This window comes from Strongylocentrotus purpuratus, unplaced genomic scaffold, assembly GCF_000002235.5.
Source record: "Strongylocentrotus purpuratus isolate Spur 01 unplaced genomic scaffold, Spur_5.0 spur5_scaffold_9, whole genome shotgun sequence".
In the NCBI taxonomy this organism is placed as follows: domain Eukaryota; kingdom Metazoa; phylum Echinodermata; class Echinoidea; order Camarodonta; family Strongylocentrotidae; genus Strongylocentrotus; species Strongylocentrotus purpuratus.
This window is the reverse complement of record NW_022145615.1, coordinates 3,670,956-3,692,286: the sequence shown is the minus strand read 5'-3', so window position 1 is coordinate 3,692,286 and position 21,331 is coordinate 3,670,956. Positions and strand designations below refer to the sequence as shown.

Below are 21,331 nucleotides of genomic sequence, written 5' to 3'. Positions count from 1 at the left end.
CCATCATGCCCATAGGCTCTATGAATAAGATATTGGTGCGAGGAGATAGCTTGCGGTTTTCTGTTTCATCCGATACCAAAATTAGGATACTTCAGTCAAACCCTCTGTTTGTAATGATTTTTTCAGCTTCCTTAAATAAAAGGTTAAAGGGAAAGTCCTCCCCCAAAATAAGTTTGTTTCGATAGAGGCAGAATAATAAGAAAATCAGGTGAGTGAAAGTTTGAGCAAATTCTGAATGAAAATATGAAAGTTATGAATTATTGAAGTTGTGATCAATCAAATACAAATTGGCAACTCTGTGACTTATTATACGAGCTCTCCTTCATTTGCTTTGTGCATAATATTCCATAAAATCATGTTTTCTTCGTTATTGATGACGGAATATATATTTGTTCCTTGCAGGGGGAGTATAGAAACATATTTGCAATTATTATATTTAGGGTGCATGTATGGTTGAAATTTTTCTTGAGGGAAAATGAAAATTTTAGATTTTTTTAGTACTGAGCAAATGGAAGTTGAGCTCGCATGATACGTCATAGAGTTGCCAATTTGTGTTTGATTGATCACAACTTCAAAAATCCTAACTTCCTTATTTTTAATCGGAATTTGCTCAAACTTTCACTGACTTGTTTCTCTCATTTTTCTACTCCTATTAAAACTAACTTAATTTCAGGGTGGACTTCCCCTTTAAAGTTTAAGTCTGATGTAACTATTTTTAAAGTTTGAACAATTCTCATTAACAAACTGGAAATTTATTCTAAAATGTTTGTTGATTTTTCTATTTTATGTGTGTGCAATTTCGTGTGTGCGTCAGTTATGTGTGAAGTGCATCACCTGTTTAAAGCATGACATGTCAAAATCCCTGTGGTGTGACGTAATATTACGTATTGACATTTTCATTGAACTGAAGTCGGGCTTAGTTAAGTAGGCCTCTCTCACTTAAATTCGAAGCCACTTAAGCAGATCGGCCAATGGGAGCGCATAAACTCACTGTACAGCGCTCAATGCGCAAAGTTTAGCTTACATTTTGCCCATGCGCATTACGTTCATCTGATCTCAGCCTCATTTTCCTAAAGTGGCTTCCACTCTGGTATCAAATTTTTCACATTTTGGGGCAAATTCTTGTCTGATTTCAAAGTGCTTTGTATGAGAAGAAAGAAAAGTCCACTAGCAAACTTTTAAGCCAGTGTGCAAGGTTTGTTAAAAAGTGGTGATTACAAACACATTTTAGGTTTTGTTTATTTACTCTTCATCACACTTCATATCATCACCTAGCCCTGAAGGCTAGCTGATTCTAGCCCTTAACTTTACCTGAACACTTACCCTGCCTTGATTGTTCAAGTTCATAAAACCTATTGATTGGGTATTCTTATCTCTTTCTTTTTTTTGTATTTGAGTTAGTTTTTTGCTCATACAAACACATACATGAGGATGTATGTTTGCATGCAAATTAACTTTCTATAGGGATGTTACACTTATCTTTTCTTTTGTTCCTCATATCTTTGGATAGATGAAGCAGTCTGATGTTACCCAAGAAATATTGAAATGACTATGTCTGCGTTCCCTTCACCACATTATCCAGCCATCGTTCCTCTCGGTAGCGAAGGCTGTGATCCGTTTGAAGCATTTGGTTGTGCCCATGCATGTGACATCAGACGAGGAGAGGATGGTTCTCTTCAGAAATACTTTCAGTATAACATCACCAAGGAAGCTGCACAGAATCTCGTACCTGCAGGAGCTTGCGTGCCTTTCTTGCCACCAAATGATGGTTCGTATAATATTTTGCTTTTCAAAGGGCTCAAATATTGAAATTCAGTCTCTTATTCAAAATGCACTCTTGTTTCAATGAAATTAATTTGTACTTGTTTATCAAACACGCTTCCACACTAATGCAACGCAACAACATGCACTGACATTGTTATACATTGTCTGACTATAATCAATTTTAAATAATGTTACAACTACTTTATGAATACTTTAATTTTAGGAGATTGGTGTGAGTTTTTATTATATATCTCAGTCACCACTTTTTCCCATAATTCATAGAACCTATTGTTTTGTTGTAAATCCCATCTGTACTAGTTTGGCCAGGGGTGATTAGTCCACCCAGTGTGGTCACTGACAGGTGGTTATCTCATCAACTCAACTCTCAATTAACATAAGAAAAGGAGGATCATGGGGGACCAACAGGCACCACTTAGCCATTGTTTTATATATATAGAGGGAGCAAGTAGCTGCAAGTAGTGCACTGGGGCTTTAATAGAATTTTTAGTTAATTCTCAAGTAATCCTGGTACATATCCTATGCTCATTCCAGGTTCACCTGTCGGTGTTGTTCATTATGAAGATTATGTCAGGAGAGGAACAATGAAGAAACGCCTTGGTATGAACATTGAGCAACAGGTTGGTCATCTTACCTTATCAAAGTGCATGCTATGGGCACGTCCAAGCCATTTTTTTCTAATATGTAACTGACTTCATTAAGTATTTCAGTATAATGTGATTAGTATAGTTACAGTGTATCAATTACCACAGCATATTTTGCTCTTGATGTATTACATACATGTAGGAGTTCTATAATTGAAATATGGAACACTTTACCATCAAGACAAAGATGTTCATATTCCAATTTCGAGCTTCACATACATGTATTATGTCTACATAGAGATATGGCAGCTTAAATACATGTCAGAGTACCAGGTATAAAAAAATGACTTGTTAGGTAGACTCGTCATCACCTGTGTGTGCTCTCGTAGCCCAAGTCGGACTTTGGTTATGAGTGCAGGGTTTTATAATATCCTTTATATTGACTATTCTTCATACTCATAAATGGTTAATCCGTAGAATGCCAGGAAAACTTTTTGGAGATTGATTTGATACATTCTAGCTATACACAAATTATTTTTCCTTCTTATTTTTTATTATTTGATCACACCCTGTTGATATGCCTGTTGTTACCCTAAGGACTAATAAATGCATCTTTATCATGATAAGCTTTTATTGATACCCTAGATCAGGTCCATGCCTAGATTATGTCATTTTTCAACCCTGATGTAAACTTCGAATGAAGTATTTTCATGAATATAAATATTATATCATCAATGAAAGGGAGTGTATCATGACGAGACTATGTGTCTTTCTCGTGGGCCTACTCTGGGCCAATCGGGTATAATACGACTACGGACGAAGCAACCGCAGCATTCATGTGTGCAACATACGCAAAACCGAAGCGTGAGGAGAACTTCGGTCTGTTTCCCAAACGCTAGCGCCCGGAGACCTAATTAATCTAGTCCATTTGTTTACATGCAGTTGTCCAAAATGAAGACGTAGATAGCGTTAACCAGTATTTCCCGTGATACACTCCCTTTAACATATCCATTTTATCTATTTAAATTTCAAAGAAAATCTACAATTCAGCCATTCAGCTGTGAATTATTTTTAAAATCTATAAATTGTTTAAAAAAACATGAAATGAAATTATTCTTTCTTTTCCACAGGTTGAACAATTGTATGCAAGCAATCCTGACTTGGGATTTGGACCTGTCTATGATGTATTGTCCAATGATGAATGGAAGCAGATTAAAAAACTAGTGAGTCTCTGGATTCATGGTATTCTCTTTTGCAATCAAATTCTTGCTCTTTATTAAAATCATGTTGGGTGATCTAGTAGAGAATATTTTTGCTCTTTAAAAAAAATCTCATGTTTCCTCTTAGTATTGTGAGCTAACTTCAGATATGAGAAATCATTAGTTTAAATAAAAAGTAGGGATGGGCAGGTGAATGTAAAAGAAGAATAAAAATGATGAAACAAAATCCAGGTGCTGTATACTAATCAAATGATATTCATGGCCTACATTGGTTGAAACCAGCAAAGTAAATTGTAGTAATGTAGGAGTGGTGGTGGTGGTGGTGGGGGTTATTTACCTGACAGCTAAGAAAGCAATAAATGCTCGATAGTAAGCAACCAGAAGACTGACGGCTTAAGGTTCTCTCTGAGGGACCTGGTAATGGGGATTAATGCCTTACCAAAGGGCACTAGTGCATCGACTTGGTTTCGAACCCGGGTCACTGGATTACGAGACCACAGCTCTACCGACTGAGCTATCGCGCCTCCAAAGGTGTTGCAGTTGTCTGTTTTTAATTTATGAAGTGCTTTCCTGTCATGGGGATATAAATTATTCAGGTACATGTAGATTGCATTTTATGAAACAGAAGTTTAAACTTTAAAGTAAGATGGAAGAAGGAAAGAAAACAAATCAAGTGAGTAAAAATGTTGCAATGTGTACATTTTCTATTCTTATATATTCCTTGTCAGCATGTACCAACCACCAAATACTGCCAAAGCCTCCTAAGAAAGAACAAGTCCATCATCGATGCGGTATCTTCTGTAGGAGTTCAGCGTTCGCTGTTGCAGGGGTTACTCAGAGAGGAAACCCATCAGCAAATTGAAAGAATGGTGAGCTATTTTAACCTTTCTCTGAACTCTCATTCAACAAAATGTTCATCTCATGATTTGTTGTTTTTGTTCTTGTATTAAAAAAGGGGTGTCCGAAAAACCAGTTCCCAAAATGAAAAGGATCAATCAAAAGTGAAATACCAAAACAAAAAAATCTATGCAATAAAAGTAAAAGAATAAAAAAGTGTCTTATTGTTCCTTTTTATGCCCCTGTTACGAAGTAGCCGGAGGCATTATGTTTTTGGGTTGTCCGTCCGTCCGTCCATACGTCCGTCCGTCTGTACGTCCGTACGTCCCGTTCTCGTGATCGCGTTATCTGAAGAACCGAATGATGGATTCCTGCCAAACTTTGGTCATGTATGTATCTTGCAGAGCTAATGAACTGATTAGATTTTGAGGTCACAAGGTCAAAGGTTAAAGGTCACAGGGCTCATTATTTATGCAAAAACAGCTTGTGCTCGCATTATCTCAAGAACCGATTGATGGATTCCTGCCAAACTTTGGTCATGTATGTATCTTGCAGAGACGATGAACTGATTAGATTTTGGGGTCACGAGGTCAAAGGTCACAGGGCTCATTATGTATGCAAAAACAGCTCCTGATCGCGTTAAATCTCAAGAACCGATGGATGGATTCCTGCCAAACTTAGATCTTGTATGTATCTTGCAGAGCCAATGAACTGAGTAGATTCTTGGGTCATGAGGTCAAAGGTCAAATGTCATGGGCTCATTATGTATGCAAAAATAGCTTGTGAACTGACAGATGGATTACTATTTAACTCAGGACATCTTGCAGAGCCAATGAACTGAGTAGATTTTAGGGTCATGAGGTCAAAGATCAAAGGGTCATATATGTATATGAGAAATTGCTTGTAATCACGATATTCTGAGAACCTGTTAATGGATTACAATGAAACTTGAATTTGAAAAATTTCTTCTGCTTTGGTTTGTAAACTTGCTCTATGACGGAGGCATCATTTTCGACTGCGCGCAGTCGAAGTTCCATCTAGTTACATATTTAGAAAAGACTTGTGAAAATTATTTCTCACTTTTTTACCTTGTTTTTCTCTTTCAGTATCACAATGAGTTATATTACGGAGGCTGTTTATCTTACGAACCTTTCAAGTCATCGACTACAGAGGGCGGCAGTGGACTATTGTTTCATCCCAGTGGACAAGCACTAGATACACTCAGTATCCTTTTTTTGTGCACAGGGAAATTTTCAGTTTGAAGATACCATAAGATAGAACTGTCCAAGATGAGTAACCTTCTGGAGAAGATATTGTATTTGTGTGTCACAGCTTTAATACTAATGGGTTCAAGTCTTTGTTTTATCAACATCATACTGACTTTGGTTCATTAGCTGTGAAGTGTGTTAGCTCTGATTTAATCTCCAGTAATTTTAGGCTCCAGTTCAACCTGTTTTTTATCCATATTTTCAAGTTTGAATTATAAACATATATATATATATATATATATATTGCCCATTAGCCCCAGGATGCAGGTTACAACCAAGTGCAGTTTAGTACAGACAATGTAACTCTGTTACAAATGATACTGTTATAACAAGCTTTCAGTAGTTTTGCAAGTTCTACTTTGTGCAGTCTATGGTTTTTGAGCCCAGATAAAACAAGGTTCAAATTTAACAAGGTAATTTCCTTCATTTAAAAAGTTTTTTTAGGGAGCTTCCACCGTTTTATCGTAAATATGTAAAAAAACAAAAGTTAACCAACACAATTACCATTCTTTATTTTACGACACTATGAGCAAGAACTCGACATACCCTATTAATAATTGTTTCCATAACCGCAGAATCCTTATCATCAGATATTCATGTTTTGGAATCTGAATCTGTTCCTTGCTTCAAGCCGTCAACATCTTTGAAACATCAGATCTCTGTGGCAGGCTGTATAAGGCAAATAGAAACCCATAGATTGTCTTTGAAAAGTGAGTTTAGTAATGAGACTAGCACTCATTTTACGTTCCTCGTTGGACTCTAGATGTAAAGTTATCTGTTTGTGATGTCATTAAAACAAAAATCTAACAATTTTATTATACAGTGTTTACTCTGTTTGTGCAAAATTGATGTTTTGGGGATTGTTTGAAGCAATATAAAATGCTTGAGTTCTTGTTTAAGACCGCAATTGCCTTCAAAGTGCACAAACAGAGTAAACACTATATAATAAAGTTGTTTGATTATTTTTTTAATGACAAATTGCTCTTATTTTTATTTATGACATTTCTAGTGCCCTTTTATGACCTAAAATTGCTATGAAGGCAATTTTAGACCCCAAAATGTGTGAAATTTAGATTAAATCTGATCATGCCAATTCAGCTCCTGTTTAAAAAAAAAAAGGAAAACTGTTAAGTAACTAATTAATTGATAATAACAATACATGGGCAGGCTGGTTGTAAACATTGAAATGAATGTGTCTTTATACTTTATACCATTTTTGTTCTCTTATTTCCATTTTTTATCGACAAATGCTGTCATTCTACATGTAACCATTTGTTTATAATTCTCACTCTATCTCTTTGTATGTCTCTCTCACTCTCACTCTATCTCTATCATCCACTCTCTGTCACTCTCTTTATCCTTCTCTCCCTTCCTCCCTCCCTCCCTCCCTCCCTCCTTCCCTTCCCTCCCTCCATCCCTCCCTCTTTCTTTCACCCACCCTCTCTCACCCACCCTCTCTCTCTCTTTCTCTCTCTCTCACCCTCTCTCTCTCTCTCTCTCTTACCCTCTCTCTCTCTCTCACACCCCCCCCCCCCCCCTCTCTCTCTCTCACTGTATTCTGAGATAGAAGAGATTTACGCTGGCATCAGGACAGACTACCACGCTTACGTTGTGAGATGTAAGAGGAAAGAGAGCCTGAAATGCAAGCTCATACATGACGTGACGTCACAGTACAGAATAACTTCAATATCTCTCAGGTACGTCCTATTATGAGGCTTGTTCACACTCGGCGCTTACCACAAGATATTTGGACGTTCTTCAGCATACTATGAGCACTTGATGTGTGTGTATCTCATAGCGCTCATATTTGACGGATAAGTGAGAACCCGTAGGACCATTGCGGTGCGAGGCTACTTTTTTCATCTCCACTTGTTATTCATTTAGTACATTTAAAAAACTGCTTTGGTATCCTGCTGTGGTTTACTGTGACATATGTGAACAAACCCTTTATTTAGGGGTATTAGAATGCAAGGTTTTCTGGACTATCAGAGTCGTAAACAAGAGACAGGGAGATGAAGATGGGACAGTTCCCCCCCCCCCCCCCACATTTTATGTTGGTGTATATAATAGAGGTATACTGGTTCTGTCCTTGAAAGACACTTTTCTCATGTTATTGAGACACTACAATATGTCAAACCATAGCACTTGAATTTTGGTTCATCTCTATAACTTTGATGCCTTCTATAAGGAATACATTTGCACCCATCCCCTTTAACAGAATTGAAATATATTTCCCCCTTGTGGGGTAGGGGGGGCATGATGCTTGTTTGCATTGCCGCTCCTTTCCATAAAGAAACTTGCTGGTGATTGTTGTAAAGATGTGGGAAGAAGTTATTTTGAATCAAATTGCCAGTACCCAATAAACTTATACATGTGTGCATATTGGGCTTATACTAACTGTAGACCTGATAAATAATCATGATCAGGTAATTGAAGATATTATGAATTGCACTGGTCAATAGTTGATTTGGAGAAGAAGAAAAAATGCACTCTGCAGGTAAAAGGTACTGTTATTATCCCAGTCTACAATGCCTTCTTTTTCTGATTTCCAATTTTTCTTTTGCAGCCCTCATTTAGAAGGGGAATTCTTGTTTACAAATGAAAGAGGACAAGTCAGTCACATAGACCAGAAAAAAAAGTGAGTAACATTTTTTTGTGTTAATGGAGCTATCATGTTATGAAATCAATGCATTATTACTCCTAGGTGGAGTCATTGAGTTGAATGTCATATTATGTTCAACATTTAGTGAGTCATTTCTGATTACCAAAAGCCAAACTTGATTTCTAATTCTGTTTCGTGATGAAAATAATAAATCTGGATTTATTTACTGCTTAATATGTATTACCTTCTCTAAGCACTTTTACCCCAGTCATCGGATTCATTCAGTGTTCACTGTTTCTACTCTCTGGGGAGTATTCCTATCATATGGTCACCTTGAGGACATATAGCAGTTATACTACCATGTCTCTATTTCTACCCTGTTCAAACTTTAAAGGTAAAGACCAGTTATGGTCATGCGATTGCATTGTGAAAGAAACGTTGTGGAATCGATCAGAAATGGTTGATCATCTAGCATCTAGCATCTGCAAGGTTCTGGAATCATCAAAATGATAAGAAATTTGGCCCATTCTTCGTAAAGTTACAAGCACTATACACAGAAAGATGTATATGGGACTACCCTATATCTCTCACAGACCATGAGAGAAACAAATTTACCAAATATATGAATTAGAAGGCGGTTTCCCGGCAAATTTTTTATCATCATGTATTAGTCAAAACATATTCTTTCACATGATTGGTAATGAGAGCTTCCATTTCATTTTTTGAAATTGGGGCGTTTCCAATACTGGTCTTTACCTTTAAAAATGTAGATTAATGTTTTGCCAAAGAAAACTAGAGCCGTGCCGGAGATCGAACCTGTGACCTTTGCATTTCCAGTCAGGTTCTCAAACCATTCGACTACGACATCTCTTTTTATTTGACTGCCGGCCCTAGAGAACCATAATGAGTTGTGAAGTTCCTTTCATTAATAGTTTGAATTTTTTTCAGGGTCTCTATGTCACCCTCGAGGGAGCATACGCCGGCGTACGCACACTTCACCGCTCACCCTTGTCTTGCCTTTGCCCACACTAAAGACCAAGCGTATCAGGTTGATTTTAGGGTAAGAAACCTTTGAAGGAAAATCCAACATTAATAGACGACTACTCTATAAGAGAGCAGAAAATCAGAGAAACAGACTGACCAAAGTCTGAATAAAATCTAGACTTGGACAAATATTGAGGAAGTTCTGAATATTTGAAAGTTGTAATCACTATATGTTATAGTTATGCTATATGTTAAAGATAAACTTGAGTTCTGGTAAAAAAAAAAAAAATGGGTTCTCACAGAATCAAGAGAAACTTACACTGAATGTTCAAGATTACAAAGAAATGTCATTTGCCAAACAATTTTGGTAGAAAATGTATACTGGCTGAGTAATGAGCATAGAAAGATAAGGAAATCAAGGTAAGTAGGCCGACACCATTTGTGTAGTCCCATATACATCTTTCTGTGTACAGTGGTTGTTACTTTACCACGACTTGGCCAAATTTCTTATCATTTTGATGACTCTAGAACCTTGCAGTACACACCAATACTTACATGCTACATGATCAACTTTTTCTGATCCATTCCACGCCTTTTCCTTCACAATGCAATGATTGCATGACCGGAACTCAACTTTATCTTTAAGTACATTCATTTTTGTTTTGATTTCTAACAATTAATTGAGAGGAACATAGACCAAAAAGATGTGAAGATATAAGATTAAGATATAAATTTTTTTCTATGAATATCAGTACTGCCATGTAAATGATATATACATTTGTGCATGAAATAATGTTGATATATTGTGAGGAATGCATTCAATTTTCTTGATCAGATTTTAATGTTTGTCGCTGTCTATTTACTTTCAAGTTACCCAACCTAACGGAAGACCAAAAGATTCCTCTCTTTCAACTACGAAGCAGCTGCCTACCAGGGGATCAGTACTTCTGCGTTGCTAGGCAACACCCTAGCAACCCATTCTATCATTGTCTTGCCACTCAGCATTATCTATTCCTCATGGATGAAAGATTTCCACAGCATTCGGTAGGATTTCATTTCATTTTAATTCATTTATTTCCACTTCTCATAAAAAAAATATTACAATTCACATAGAATATCCGATTAACACAAAACAAGAAAATAGCACTACGATATTTAAAGAATTTAGAGCGTCTAGAATTAATACCTGAGACTGTGGTGGATCCAACAGAGGCCATTGACCTATCAAAGGCTAGTCTCCAGGAATAAATTAAATATATATAGTTAGGTACAAAACTTAGTTAAGTACACAAGAAAAGGGAAACAGGCGGTCTGTGTGGAGGAAACATATACCGGTACACAAAGAATAGTTGGGCGTAAATACTTCAGGTGGGGTAGTAACGTTAACAAAAAATCAACATATTTTAGCATTTCAAAAGGCATTGTTTATATTTGCTTTTGAAAAAGGCTAGCGATGGGCTGTTTTTTTATGTCATCAGGTTATGAATTCTATAGGATTGAGATAGATAAATCCATTGTTGCATGATATCCAAGGCTCAAAATACACAAGGGCGATGGGCGATTGCATAATTAAAAATGCCCTTGTGGAATTGTAAAATAAAAATTAGCTTTTCTGTTATAACTTTCACACAATTTTGAGTTTCAACTTTCAAACCTTAAACCAATGAAATGGAACAGTGCAAGTTAGCTTAGCGTGCAGGATTTCTCGCTTGAATTTTTCGGTGTCTAGAGGCCACCATATTTTAACTAAATTTATACGCTTATTCGCGGCAAGATCTTCCTGTATCATATAAAATATGTAAGGTCTCCCATCTCCACATCTATGAGTATTACCGATACAAACAACGGAAGCTCGCAGAACAGTGTGGCTGTCAGCAGTGGTTATACAAGCTGCGCCAGAAGTCCCGGTGTGCACGCTATCGCCCCATTATCTACTAAAACTAGAGGCAATCGCGCAAGGACATAAACATAAAGAAGTTTTTTGTTGTGAAAAGCGTGAATCCTCTCAAATCTGGTCATTCCAAAAGACCAGCAAATAATGAACCTCGACCAGTACATCAACCGAAAACTAAAATTAGTAAAAGGAAACCTGTTGGCAAGGAGCAACTGTATGGGCTTGGACCAGACATTTCGTACAGAGGGAGGAGATCTGACCATTAGCTGCATGTTACTTGTAAAGTTGTAAGAGGGAAAATGCTGACCTAAATAAATAATAATAATGCAATAGCAAAGAATTTAGGAGTATCATGGGTACCAATTCAATGGAAATTTTTATTAAAAAAGAGCCCCCGTCAGTACTAAAAGAGCCACCGTGAGCTTTTTTGTGGAAGAGCCTTCATGGACAAAAAAAATGATTTGAGTCCTGATGATATCACAGTATACCGAACTAAATATGATTTGCTGATCGCATTGTTGAATCTTCCATGATAATGATAAGGTGGATTTTATGCATGGTGTTCAGCCTCAATCTCAATCATATATACATGTATGCAGTATAGGTATGTCATGAAAAAGTCTTGTTACAGGTACATAACACATAGGTAGACTTCATTGCAGTGTAAATGAGCTGTGGATTAATAAAGCACATCTTGTCTTAGTACATGACTAGGTAACAATTGGTAATGGTTTCTTTGAAGGTCTTATATATTTGATGAGGTACCTTGTGTAAATACAGTTGGGTTCTGACAGCTCACCAGAATTTGGCAATTTGTATGTTTGAAGTGAATTTAAGAGTTGGTGTATTAATATTTGTACAATAGTATTATGCTGCGGTGTCTTGCATTACGGAAAGACCCCCATTTGTTTCGGACAAATGTGGTAAATGTTACTGACAGCCATCCCATAGGGTTAGCATCTCTGCAATACCCATTTGAGTGGTATTAAGTTTTTCCTGTTTTAGTTTGTTTGTTATAATGATCATCTTCATTTCTCTTTCATTGCAACGATAGGTCCTCCAGTGGCCCCACCTTCTCTCTACTCCACCCACCTGCCTCCACATCACTCCCTCCATCTCATCACCTTCCCTGACGACCTCTGATGACCTTCTCCTGGCTGCTAGCTACTCTTCAAGGGAGGTGCACTGCTTCCAATCCTCAAGTAAGATTCAGGGATGTCTGTTTTAACCTGTTGGCTACCAAATTCTCTACTTGTTGTTGGCTTAACACAGGGACCACTAGGTTTCAGTAAGCAATGGGTTAAGGGCACCTCCAAGCCCTATTGCCACTTTGTTTCATGCTTCTTCAGGCGTTATATTTTAGAGAACATATGAGGTTTAAGCTTTCAGGCTTTCAGCCATTTCAGGCACTGTAACTTCTTTGTTTTAAGATTTATTTTCCAGGCTTTATATTATACAGAACATATTGGCCCAAGGCCTTTGTCTTATAAAAAAGTTGTGATTTCTTTGAATCAATCTCAACTTGAAATTATTCACAACTCCTATCTCTTAAGTACACAGTTGTGATTGATTCCAAGTTGCTTAATGGCATGTGTCATAGCTCTCTTCTCATTTTGCTTACTGTATCTAGGTTTAAATGGGCAAGCGCCGTCTTCAACCAGAGCCCCATGGAAAATTCAGGATAGCAAGTAAGGCAAACAAAAATTTAATTTTTCTCTTTCAAACGTTTATTCAATCTTCACTTTGAAGAAAATCATGCATTAATATCTGCTACATCCAGATTGATTCTAGGCTTTCTAGGAAAAGTCTATGACTCTGGTTATAACTCACCAGAGTGTTGGCTCAGTCAGTAGAGCGTCCGCCTCACAACCGGGAGGTCGTGGGTTCGAAACCCGGCCGCGTCATACCAAAAGACGTTAAAAGATGGGAGTTGCTGCTACCTTGGTTGACGTTCAACAATCAGGGATAGAGCAACGTCGATCTGGCGCTGCTCAGTGGCTGCCAGGCTCACGATCAATTGGGCAAAAAGAATTTCCGTTTCGGTTTAATAAAATTTGGAGTGGACTAATAGGCTATTATTATTATTATTATTATTATTATAAATGTTTGTATTATTGTGATGATGTTGTAATGTTGTGTTTCCATGGTTGCCTTTATAACACAATGAGTTTTTGCATAAATTTGGCATACAATTATTTTTGAGACTATAAATGAAGATTATTGTTGATTTGTGTATGGGTTGTTTCTCTTTACTGAGAGTGTTCCATATAGTATTGCATTGTATAATGTATGTGATATCATGTATTTGCAGACCACCTGCTTATAAGGCCTAAACAAAAAAAAAGATGTATTGCCCGTTAGGGTTTTTTTTTTTTGCTCCCTCCTTGGGCTAATATTTCTTAGTTTTGAAAGCTTTAATACATATTTTTTCTTCTAAAAAATCGTAAAAAGCCGACCATAGATTTCAGGATTTTTGGGTCGGTCGCAAAGGGCCATACAACTTTTTTTTTTTTTAGGCCTAATGGCTTCTCATCTTCTCCCTGCTGCATAAAACTTAGCATTGATCGTAACTTAGCATTGATCGTAACGTTATCATTGATATTGACTTCCATGGATGAGCTGTTGGGTGATGTCACTATGAACATCACGGACAAAGAAAATGGACAAAATATACAGTTCCCCAGGTAGACAAAGGAACATCCCTTCACTGCTATTATGTAAAAAGGTGAATATGCATGTGATACCTGTTCTACACATTTTTACATAATAGCAGTGAAGGGAAGTTCCTTTGTCTACCTGAGGAACTGTATATTTTGTCCGCTTTCTTTGTCAGTCATGTTCATAGTGTGTTACCATGGCAAAGTTACCATCACTGGTAAGTTTTATGCAACAGACAGAGCCCCAATTTCCTTTGAACAGTCTTGATATTGAGGTTTCACTGTAAATGGCATCGTTTATCTATTCCAGTGCCTGGTTAGATTTGATGTCGGTGGTTCCTAGTCAAGATGAGGAGCTGGTGAGAGAGAGAATCTCCCGACCTCTCGTAGGTATGTGTGCAGCTAAGCTGGAGCAGGACCAACAACAAACAATCACAGTATTTCAGGTGAGTATTCTTGTCTAGCTTCATTAATAGCTAAATGCCATTCATTTAAAGCCTTTCTGCACTAGTTTGGCCGGGAGGGATTAGACCTCCCTGCGTGGTCACTGACAGGTGGTTATCTTGTCAAATCAGCTCTCAATTAACATAAGCAAAAGGGGATCATGGGGGATCAACGGGTACCGCTAAGGCATTGATGGCTATATAGAGGGCGCAAGTAGCTACAAGTAGTGCAGACAGGCTTAAAGGCAGCATTGCAAAAATTTATTCGTTTCTGAAGAAACAACAAGAATGCAGTTTAGATGGTGTGATAATTATTTAACATCATAATATGTATTGCTTAGGCACAATCATTTTAACAGCATGTTGGCTAACTTAATAATACCCAAACTGTCATTCAGATTATGTGAATTATAATTTTTTGATGCCCTGAACAAAGAATTATGAAATTCATGTTCTGGGCACATCTCTGTGAACCTTCGCATTTCATTACTCTGTGACATTCAATATATAACCAGAGCTGCCAACCATTCCGTTTTTGCCGGAATTACTCCGTTTTTCCTCCAAATTACGGTACTACGTTTTTTCTTCATAAAATGCGTTTTTTAATAATTTTTTTTTTTTTTTTTAATTAATTAATTAATTTATTTATTTATTTATTTTATTTTTTTACATACCACACGTCAAACAACTGCCCTTAAATGGTGATTTGATCACGAATTCAATAGAAAACTTATTTTAAAACATACTTGGAGAGAAAAATATTCTCAAAAGAAAATAAATGCTGATAATACCAAAATAACCACAAAAAAAATTACCTGCTTGTATGGAAAAAACAGCATGATGAATGAACATTTCTGCATTGGAAGTGTGTCGCGCGTGGTTGTAAGTTTCTTTTTATGAATTCCACTTTTTGGCTTGAAATTCCTTTTTTTTGCCATCATGATTCTTTTTTTTGGTCGCACAAGGTTGGCAGCTCTGTATAACGCAGATTTAAATTCTTAAAATACTAACCACCAAGTGGATATATTTTCTGGTGAAAACCTCTCTTTAATGACATTGACCCTCAGATGTATAGTGAAGATAACGCCAAACTTATTACCCCCATCAAGTATCGAGTATCAAATGAGTAATATGCAACTAAGGGTGCGTTTATTGACCAAATTTTTGCCTAGAATCAGGTTTCTCAAACGTCTTTCAGGCACATTTTTTTAAATGTCCTTAGATATGGGCATATCTTAAGACGCAAAAAGGTGTGTTTTGAATGTGACATACAGCTAGAATCACGATTCTGAGACGTGATAAACGCAAAGCTGTTTTGAACCCCACATATAAATCGGACCTTCCTGGCTAATTTCCGGTTCAGCGAAATAGTGCGCACCATGTGCTATGCCCTAGTTGACCTCCGAGCAACTCTCTGCTTCCCGGGTCAAACAGCGCAAAGCAGCTGCGCAGAGACATGGCCTTTATTTTGAATCGTGAAGAGACGATAAACGCGACATCCCGAAAATCACATTTGTATAGTGGGGTTCGATAGTGGGGTTCGAAATGTACATATCTAGTGGCACGACCCGAAATACGCACCCTATTATGTCTTCAAATGCTGATAAACATTGTTATTACTTTCAGATATCTGAAGTTGGAGACATCTACCAGCAGGTACTGAAAGTAAACAATGACGAGGAGTTTGTGGAGTCCATGGATCAAGACACGCTGAGTGAGCCTTGCGAGAGGAAATGTAGGGATTTCATAGAAAGGGTCATCATGTCAAGTGAAAGCAGGGAAGAGTGTGACATCACTGTCAAGAAGTTAAAGACCAAGAAGGTTTTGAAAGGTAATGCAAAGATGATTGATCAGGATTTGTAATTGTCCAATTCTCTTCATAGGCTAGATTAAAGATGAAGTTGAGTTCTGGTCATTTGATTGCATTGTCAAAGAAACGGTGTGGAATCGACCAGAAAAGGTTGATCATCTAGTATATAAGAATTTGTGTGTATTGCAAGGTTCTGGAATCATCAAAATGATAAGAAATTTGGCCAAATCTCGGCAAAATTACAAGCACTGTACACAGAATAATGTATATGGGACTACACAAGCACATGGCGAAAAAAACCTATCCCCCGATTTTTACGATGTTTCATGTCATATTTAGAATATAAAGGCATTTGAAGAGCCATGCTTTTCAGGGAACATGTTTAATCTGATGTTCTTCCACCCTTGCATAATAACAATGATAACGCTCACAAATTATTTTTTACCTCTTCCCAGAACTCAACCTTCTCTTTAAGTTGAATATTGAACTCTCTCAACATGTTGAGTGTAATAAGGGAGTTTACAGATACAATCTGCGCATGGGCAGATAAAGGTCATTTGTACCAAAAAGGTAAAACCCACAGAGATGAATACTGGATATGCACTCATGAAAGTTATGTAACATTATTCATTTATGCACCAACGGTACATTCTATGATACGCAGGTGGAAGTATTCTTTTCAAGAGGGGAAACAAAAGGTATTCATGAAGCACATCTAGGACTTTGGCAGTTATTATTCTAAGATGCTCAAAGTGGAACTTCTCCATGTGTAAAAGATCTGTGGATATTTGGGGTCATTTGTACCATGTGCTATCTGTAAACTCCCTTATTGGCTAAAAATGAAGATTTGAATACAATTCCGTTTTGTCAAATGTCAGAATGTTTGCACAACACCTATTTATAGGCCTACATGTTCACTGAAAATGACAAGGAGATTTGTTTCTTTCTGTTTGGAGGGAGAAAGGCATTAGCTCATATAATTTAACACAAAGATATATACCCTTCTAGCTCATAACAGAAGATATCTTCCATTTCAGGGGGATGTTTCACAAAGACTAAGATCAACTTAAGTTGGACTTGAACTATGGCAGGCCGTTCTAGTTTCTCTAACCATTTCTGGTATTTGTTACTCAAGGGACGTATAAATCGTCACTTATCTACAGAATTTCCTTTTTTTGATAATTCATTATTGAAGGAATTTTTTTTATCTACAGATTATAATTTCTAAGGTTCTTTCCCTCTAATATTACATCTGGTTCAAGACTTTTTTTAGGGCATCAATGGCATACTGTAGTATAAGTCCAAGTCTTAAATATATCTTAAGTTTATAATGTAAGTAACTTTCTTTCTTCAACAATGAACTATCAAAAATGTAAATTCTATAGATTTGTGACGTCCCTTGAAAGACCAGCAACCAGTGGCATAAATGACCTGACATAGTTGAAGTCCAACTAACGTTGATCTTAATCTTTGTGAAATGCCCCCAGTCTCTTTAGATTTAGGTTTCTTACCTTTTTCTCTTTATCACAGAAATAGCTAGACATATGGTGGACAAGTCTGAGGGTTGTTGCGTATGCCAGCCTGGAGATGCTACGAGACGAACAGGAAACTATGCTTGCACACAGTGTGGATTGACAGCAGACCAGTCAAGCTCCCTCGCGGACGTCTTTCCAAGGGCTGTTTTTACTCTACCAAGGGTAAACATTCATGTCTGGTCTTTTATTAGGTGCTGTTTAACTTTGGAAAATATGTTTTTTAAAAATCAATTCTAATGTTATATAAAACAAGAGTTTATTCGGATGGTGACGTTAAAGGTTGGTTCCCAAACGTAAATAATCATATCTGATACACGTCTCAGTGTAAAAACCCACTCAGTAGTCAGTAATGCACTGTCATATACCCAAACAAAACTCATTTTGCATACCTATATCCTTAATTAGTAGTCTTGCAGATGTAACGTAAGTTGCAGTCGATTGTGTGAGAATTTATTTTCTTTTATCACTAGAACTCAATATCACTTTTAACTTGTGCACGTTAAAGATAAAGGTGAGTTCTGGTTAAAAAAAAATAATGATAATTCTCACCGAATCAAACGAAAATTGCACTGAATGTTCAAGATTACAAATAAATGTCATTTGCCAAACAATTTTGGTAGAAAATGTATACTGGCTGAGTAATGAGCATAGAAAGATTGGAAATCAAGGTTAGTAGCCCCCGACACCATTTGTGTAGTCCCATATACATCTTTCTGTGTACAGTGCTTGTTACTTTACCAAGACAGGGCCAAATTTATTATGATTTTGATGACTCCAGAACTTTGCAGTACACACAATACTTACATGCTACATGATCAACTTTTTCTGATCCATTCCACACCTTTTCTTTCACAATGCAATCGGATGACCAGAACTCGCCCTTTATCTTTTTAAACAGAACAAAGCAGACTATCTTTCGCTGTCTAAGGTAAGGAGTGTAACAAAGCGTGATGCTGAATGCTGTAAGCTGGGAAAGAGACTATGGAACACATGGCACGCAGATGAAGACACAACGGACAAGGTGGGCATCAGAAGTTCTCACCAATTTATATGTCTTTTGTTATTAAATGTGCACATGTTGTTATGAAAGTAAGGCCAAAGTGCTATGTAGACAGCGATATATTTTTATACCCCCGTTAAGAAGTAGTCGGAAGCATAATTTTTCGGTTTGTCCGTCCGTTTGTCCTGTTCTCGTGATCACGTTATCTCAAGAACCAATTGATGGATTCCTGCCAAACTTGGGTCATGTATGTATCTTGCAGAGCTAATGACGTGATTAGATTTTGGGGCCACGAGGTAAAAGGTCGAAGGTCACATGGCTCATTATGTATGGATAAATAGCTTGTGATCGCGTACAGATTTTAACAAAACTTTGGTATGAACATTGTTGATGAGGATGTCATTTTACATCTCTTGCAAACAAAGCACTCCCTTAAGAAATTATTTGATACAAATTACAATATTATGAGAATGAACAATTCATTTCTAAAATTATTGTAGTAATAAATCAAAAATTAAAAAAGAAAGTGGGGGGGGGGAAATTAGGTGGTTACTGGACAAAGTATAGGCGTATGGGAAGCCTTCTCACTTCTGAAAATGTTCATTCTTTTAGACATACCGGAAGCTCATTAAAGAGACAAAGAAGAAATGTCCTGTGAAACGTCTCGAGAAGAGTGCAAAAACCAGCATTCCCACCCCAACCATTGCCAAAGCACCGGAGAAAACTCCATCTAGACTGGAGCAGTATGGGATCCGTCGCAGGATGTGGCAGGAGGTCCAGGACACCATGTCACCCAGAAAGACACCACTCCTAGTCCTGGACAGGTTACCAATGTCTAGAGCGGACGGCATAAGGCCGAGCAGAGGTAAAAAGGGTCAGTCGGCAGGTGTTCAGGACGTTGTACTACCCAGAGGAGAGTTGATGGTAGATGCTGAGAATCTGCCTCCTCCTCCTATCCCAAGCCAGCTGGACACTCCTGAAAGCCCAAGGTCACTGTCGTCTTTGGACGATCATTCTCCAGACATTGCAAGAGGATCCCAACAGCAAAAGCAGAAGCAGCCAAACAAGGAGCAGCAGGACCTTGGGTCAGACTCTCCAGACCAAAGTCCAGTCCCGAACATGTCTTTGATCAAACTCACGAGCAGGCTGAAGAAATCTTTGAAGAAGAAGAAGAGTCAAACCATGGGATTTTAGCTAGTATACACGATGTACACATATCTTTAACATCCCAGAAGCTAGATATTTTAGGGACCTGTTTCACAAAGCCTTTTTTCATTGACAAATGACTAAAATCAGTGACAAATCTGCTGACAACCAATCAGAAGCGAGGATTTCGGTAGCTTATAACAAAAACTGTCATTTGTCACCAATGACAAGTTTTGTGTTACACCCCCCAGAAGGCCCAAATTCCTTGGTATCTTGGAAAGGGATAGCAAAAGCAAGAGGAGCAACACTTTTGCTCAAACTCAAACTCATCAAAAAAGAGAGCCAAATTCCCAAGATCACTGGGATCAGTTTATTAAGAAAAATTCAAAGAAAACTTAAAGGGGCACGTTCCCACCAGTGTAGTTATTGGAACATGCCATCTGCGTAAAAGCTGTATTCCGTTGGTGTCAATAGGCAGCTATAGCACCGTCCGCCAGCGCGTACATATTTTGAACGCCCTCTGGAATACGGGGAACATGCCCCTTTAAAACAGGAAAGCTCACATGATAGGATTCTAAATGAATCACATCTTTAGCAGTTATCACTCACAACTCAGCTTGCATTTGATATCAATAACAATTCTGTAACAGATAAGGTGATTATATCTTGTTGTTGATTTTGACGCTTATGACCTATCTAGATCAGATGCAACTCTATTAGACTGGGCTTAGAATGAAGAGCTTTTGAAAGATGGATGAATGATATACATGATTATTGATAAGAAACTAAGTATGTAACAGGTTTTGTTTTGCATCAGTATAATTTAACTAGGAACAGGACAGTTTGCTAATCTTGTGCATGTTTATCAGTTACCAACCAACTTATTTTGATGCTGCATTTGATACTGAAAATACCACCGACAACAAATAATAAAGAATTACATTATTTTGGCTGTATGAAACCTATTTTGGTACAAGAGAAATTTGGTCCGATTGTAGGAGTTATTCTAGAGGCTGTGCTGTTGTACAACACATTCTTTGCAGATAATTTGTTTCTACACTGACTTTGTCCACTAACCAGATCATCTTAATTCCATACAGCCACTATTATTTTCTAGAGGAACTTCTGTCTTCAATCTTAGTGCAAATTATACAAACTTTCTTTTGTTTCAATGGTGTGTATTCTATTTATATTGTGAATTCCAAAAAACATTATTGTTTCTACAAATTATCTTCATTAGTGAATAACTTATTTCAGGTTATTTTTTTTCTTCAATTGTATTATTTTGTTCCATGTTTTCGTGACTGCAAAGTTGTGTATATTTAGGTGTATATTTAAGTATGTATAAAATATGAATACTGAATTTCACTGGGATACAACGCTTCTTAGAAGTCTATGTCATGAATTTCATGTTGATGTTTTTATTGTTTGATAATCAGTTTATATTGTGGATTTCCATTGAAGATTGTAACCATGTATATTTAGAGCTTTTGATAAAGAATTATTTATTTATCAGTACCCGTGAAGGTTTTGTCCATCATGCATCTGAATAAAAGTGCAAGTAGAAAA

The 21,331-nt window shown here is 37.2% G+C and overlaps 1 protein-coding gene across 1 annotated transcript in view; it reads left to right on the top strand.

Moving 5' to 3' along the window:
• Positions 1-21,331, top strand: part of LOC764044 (TATA box-binding protein-associated factor RNA polymerase I subunit C) — a 29,334-nt gene extending 8,003 nt beyond the window's left edge. The window contains exons 2-18 of the mRNA XM_030976628.1: positions 1,511-1,768; positions 2,317-2,402; positions 3,497-3,589; positions 4,315-4,455; positions 5,530-5,647; positions 6,282-6,401; positions 7,259-7,388; positions 8,258-8,329; positions 9,242-9,353; positions 10,148-10,321; positions 12,226-12,373; positions 12,802-12,859; positions 14,139-14,274; positions 15,898-16,102; positions 17,612-17,778; positions 18,515-18,637; positions 19,229-21,331. Coding sequence (XP_030832488.1) covers positions 1,546-1,768; positions 2,317-2,402; positions 3,497-3,589; positions 4,315-4,455; positions 5,530-5,647; positions 6,282-6,401; positions 7,259-7,388; positions 8,258-8,329; positions 9,242-9,353; positions 10,148-10,321; positions 12,226-12,373; positions 12,802-12,859; positions 14,139-14,274; positions 15,898-16,102; positions 17,612-17,778; positions 18,515-18,637; positions 19,229-19,810 — 2,688 coding nt within the window. The 5' untranslated portion in view covers positions 1,511-1,545 and the 3' untranslated portion in view covers positions 19,811-21,331. The remainder of the gene's footprint in view (positions 1-1,510; positions 1,769-2,316; positions 2,403-3,496; positions 3,590-4,314; positions 4,456-5,529; positions 5,648-6,281; positions 6,402-7,258; positions 7,389-8,257; positions 8,330-9,241; positions 9,354-10,147; positions 10,322-12,225; positions 12,374-12,801; positions 12,860-14,138; positions 14,275-15,897; positions 16,103-17,611; positions 17,779-18,514; positions 18,638-19,228) is intronic.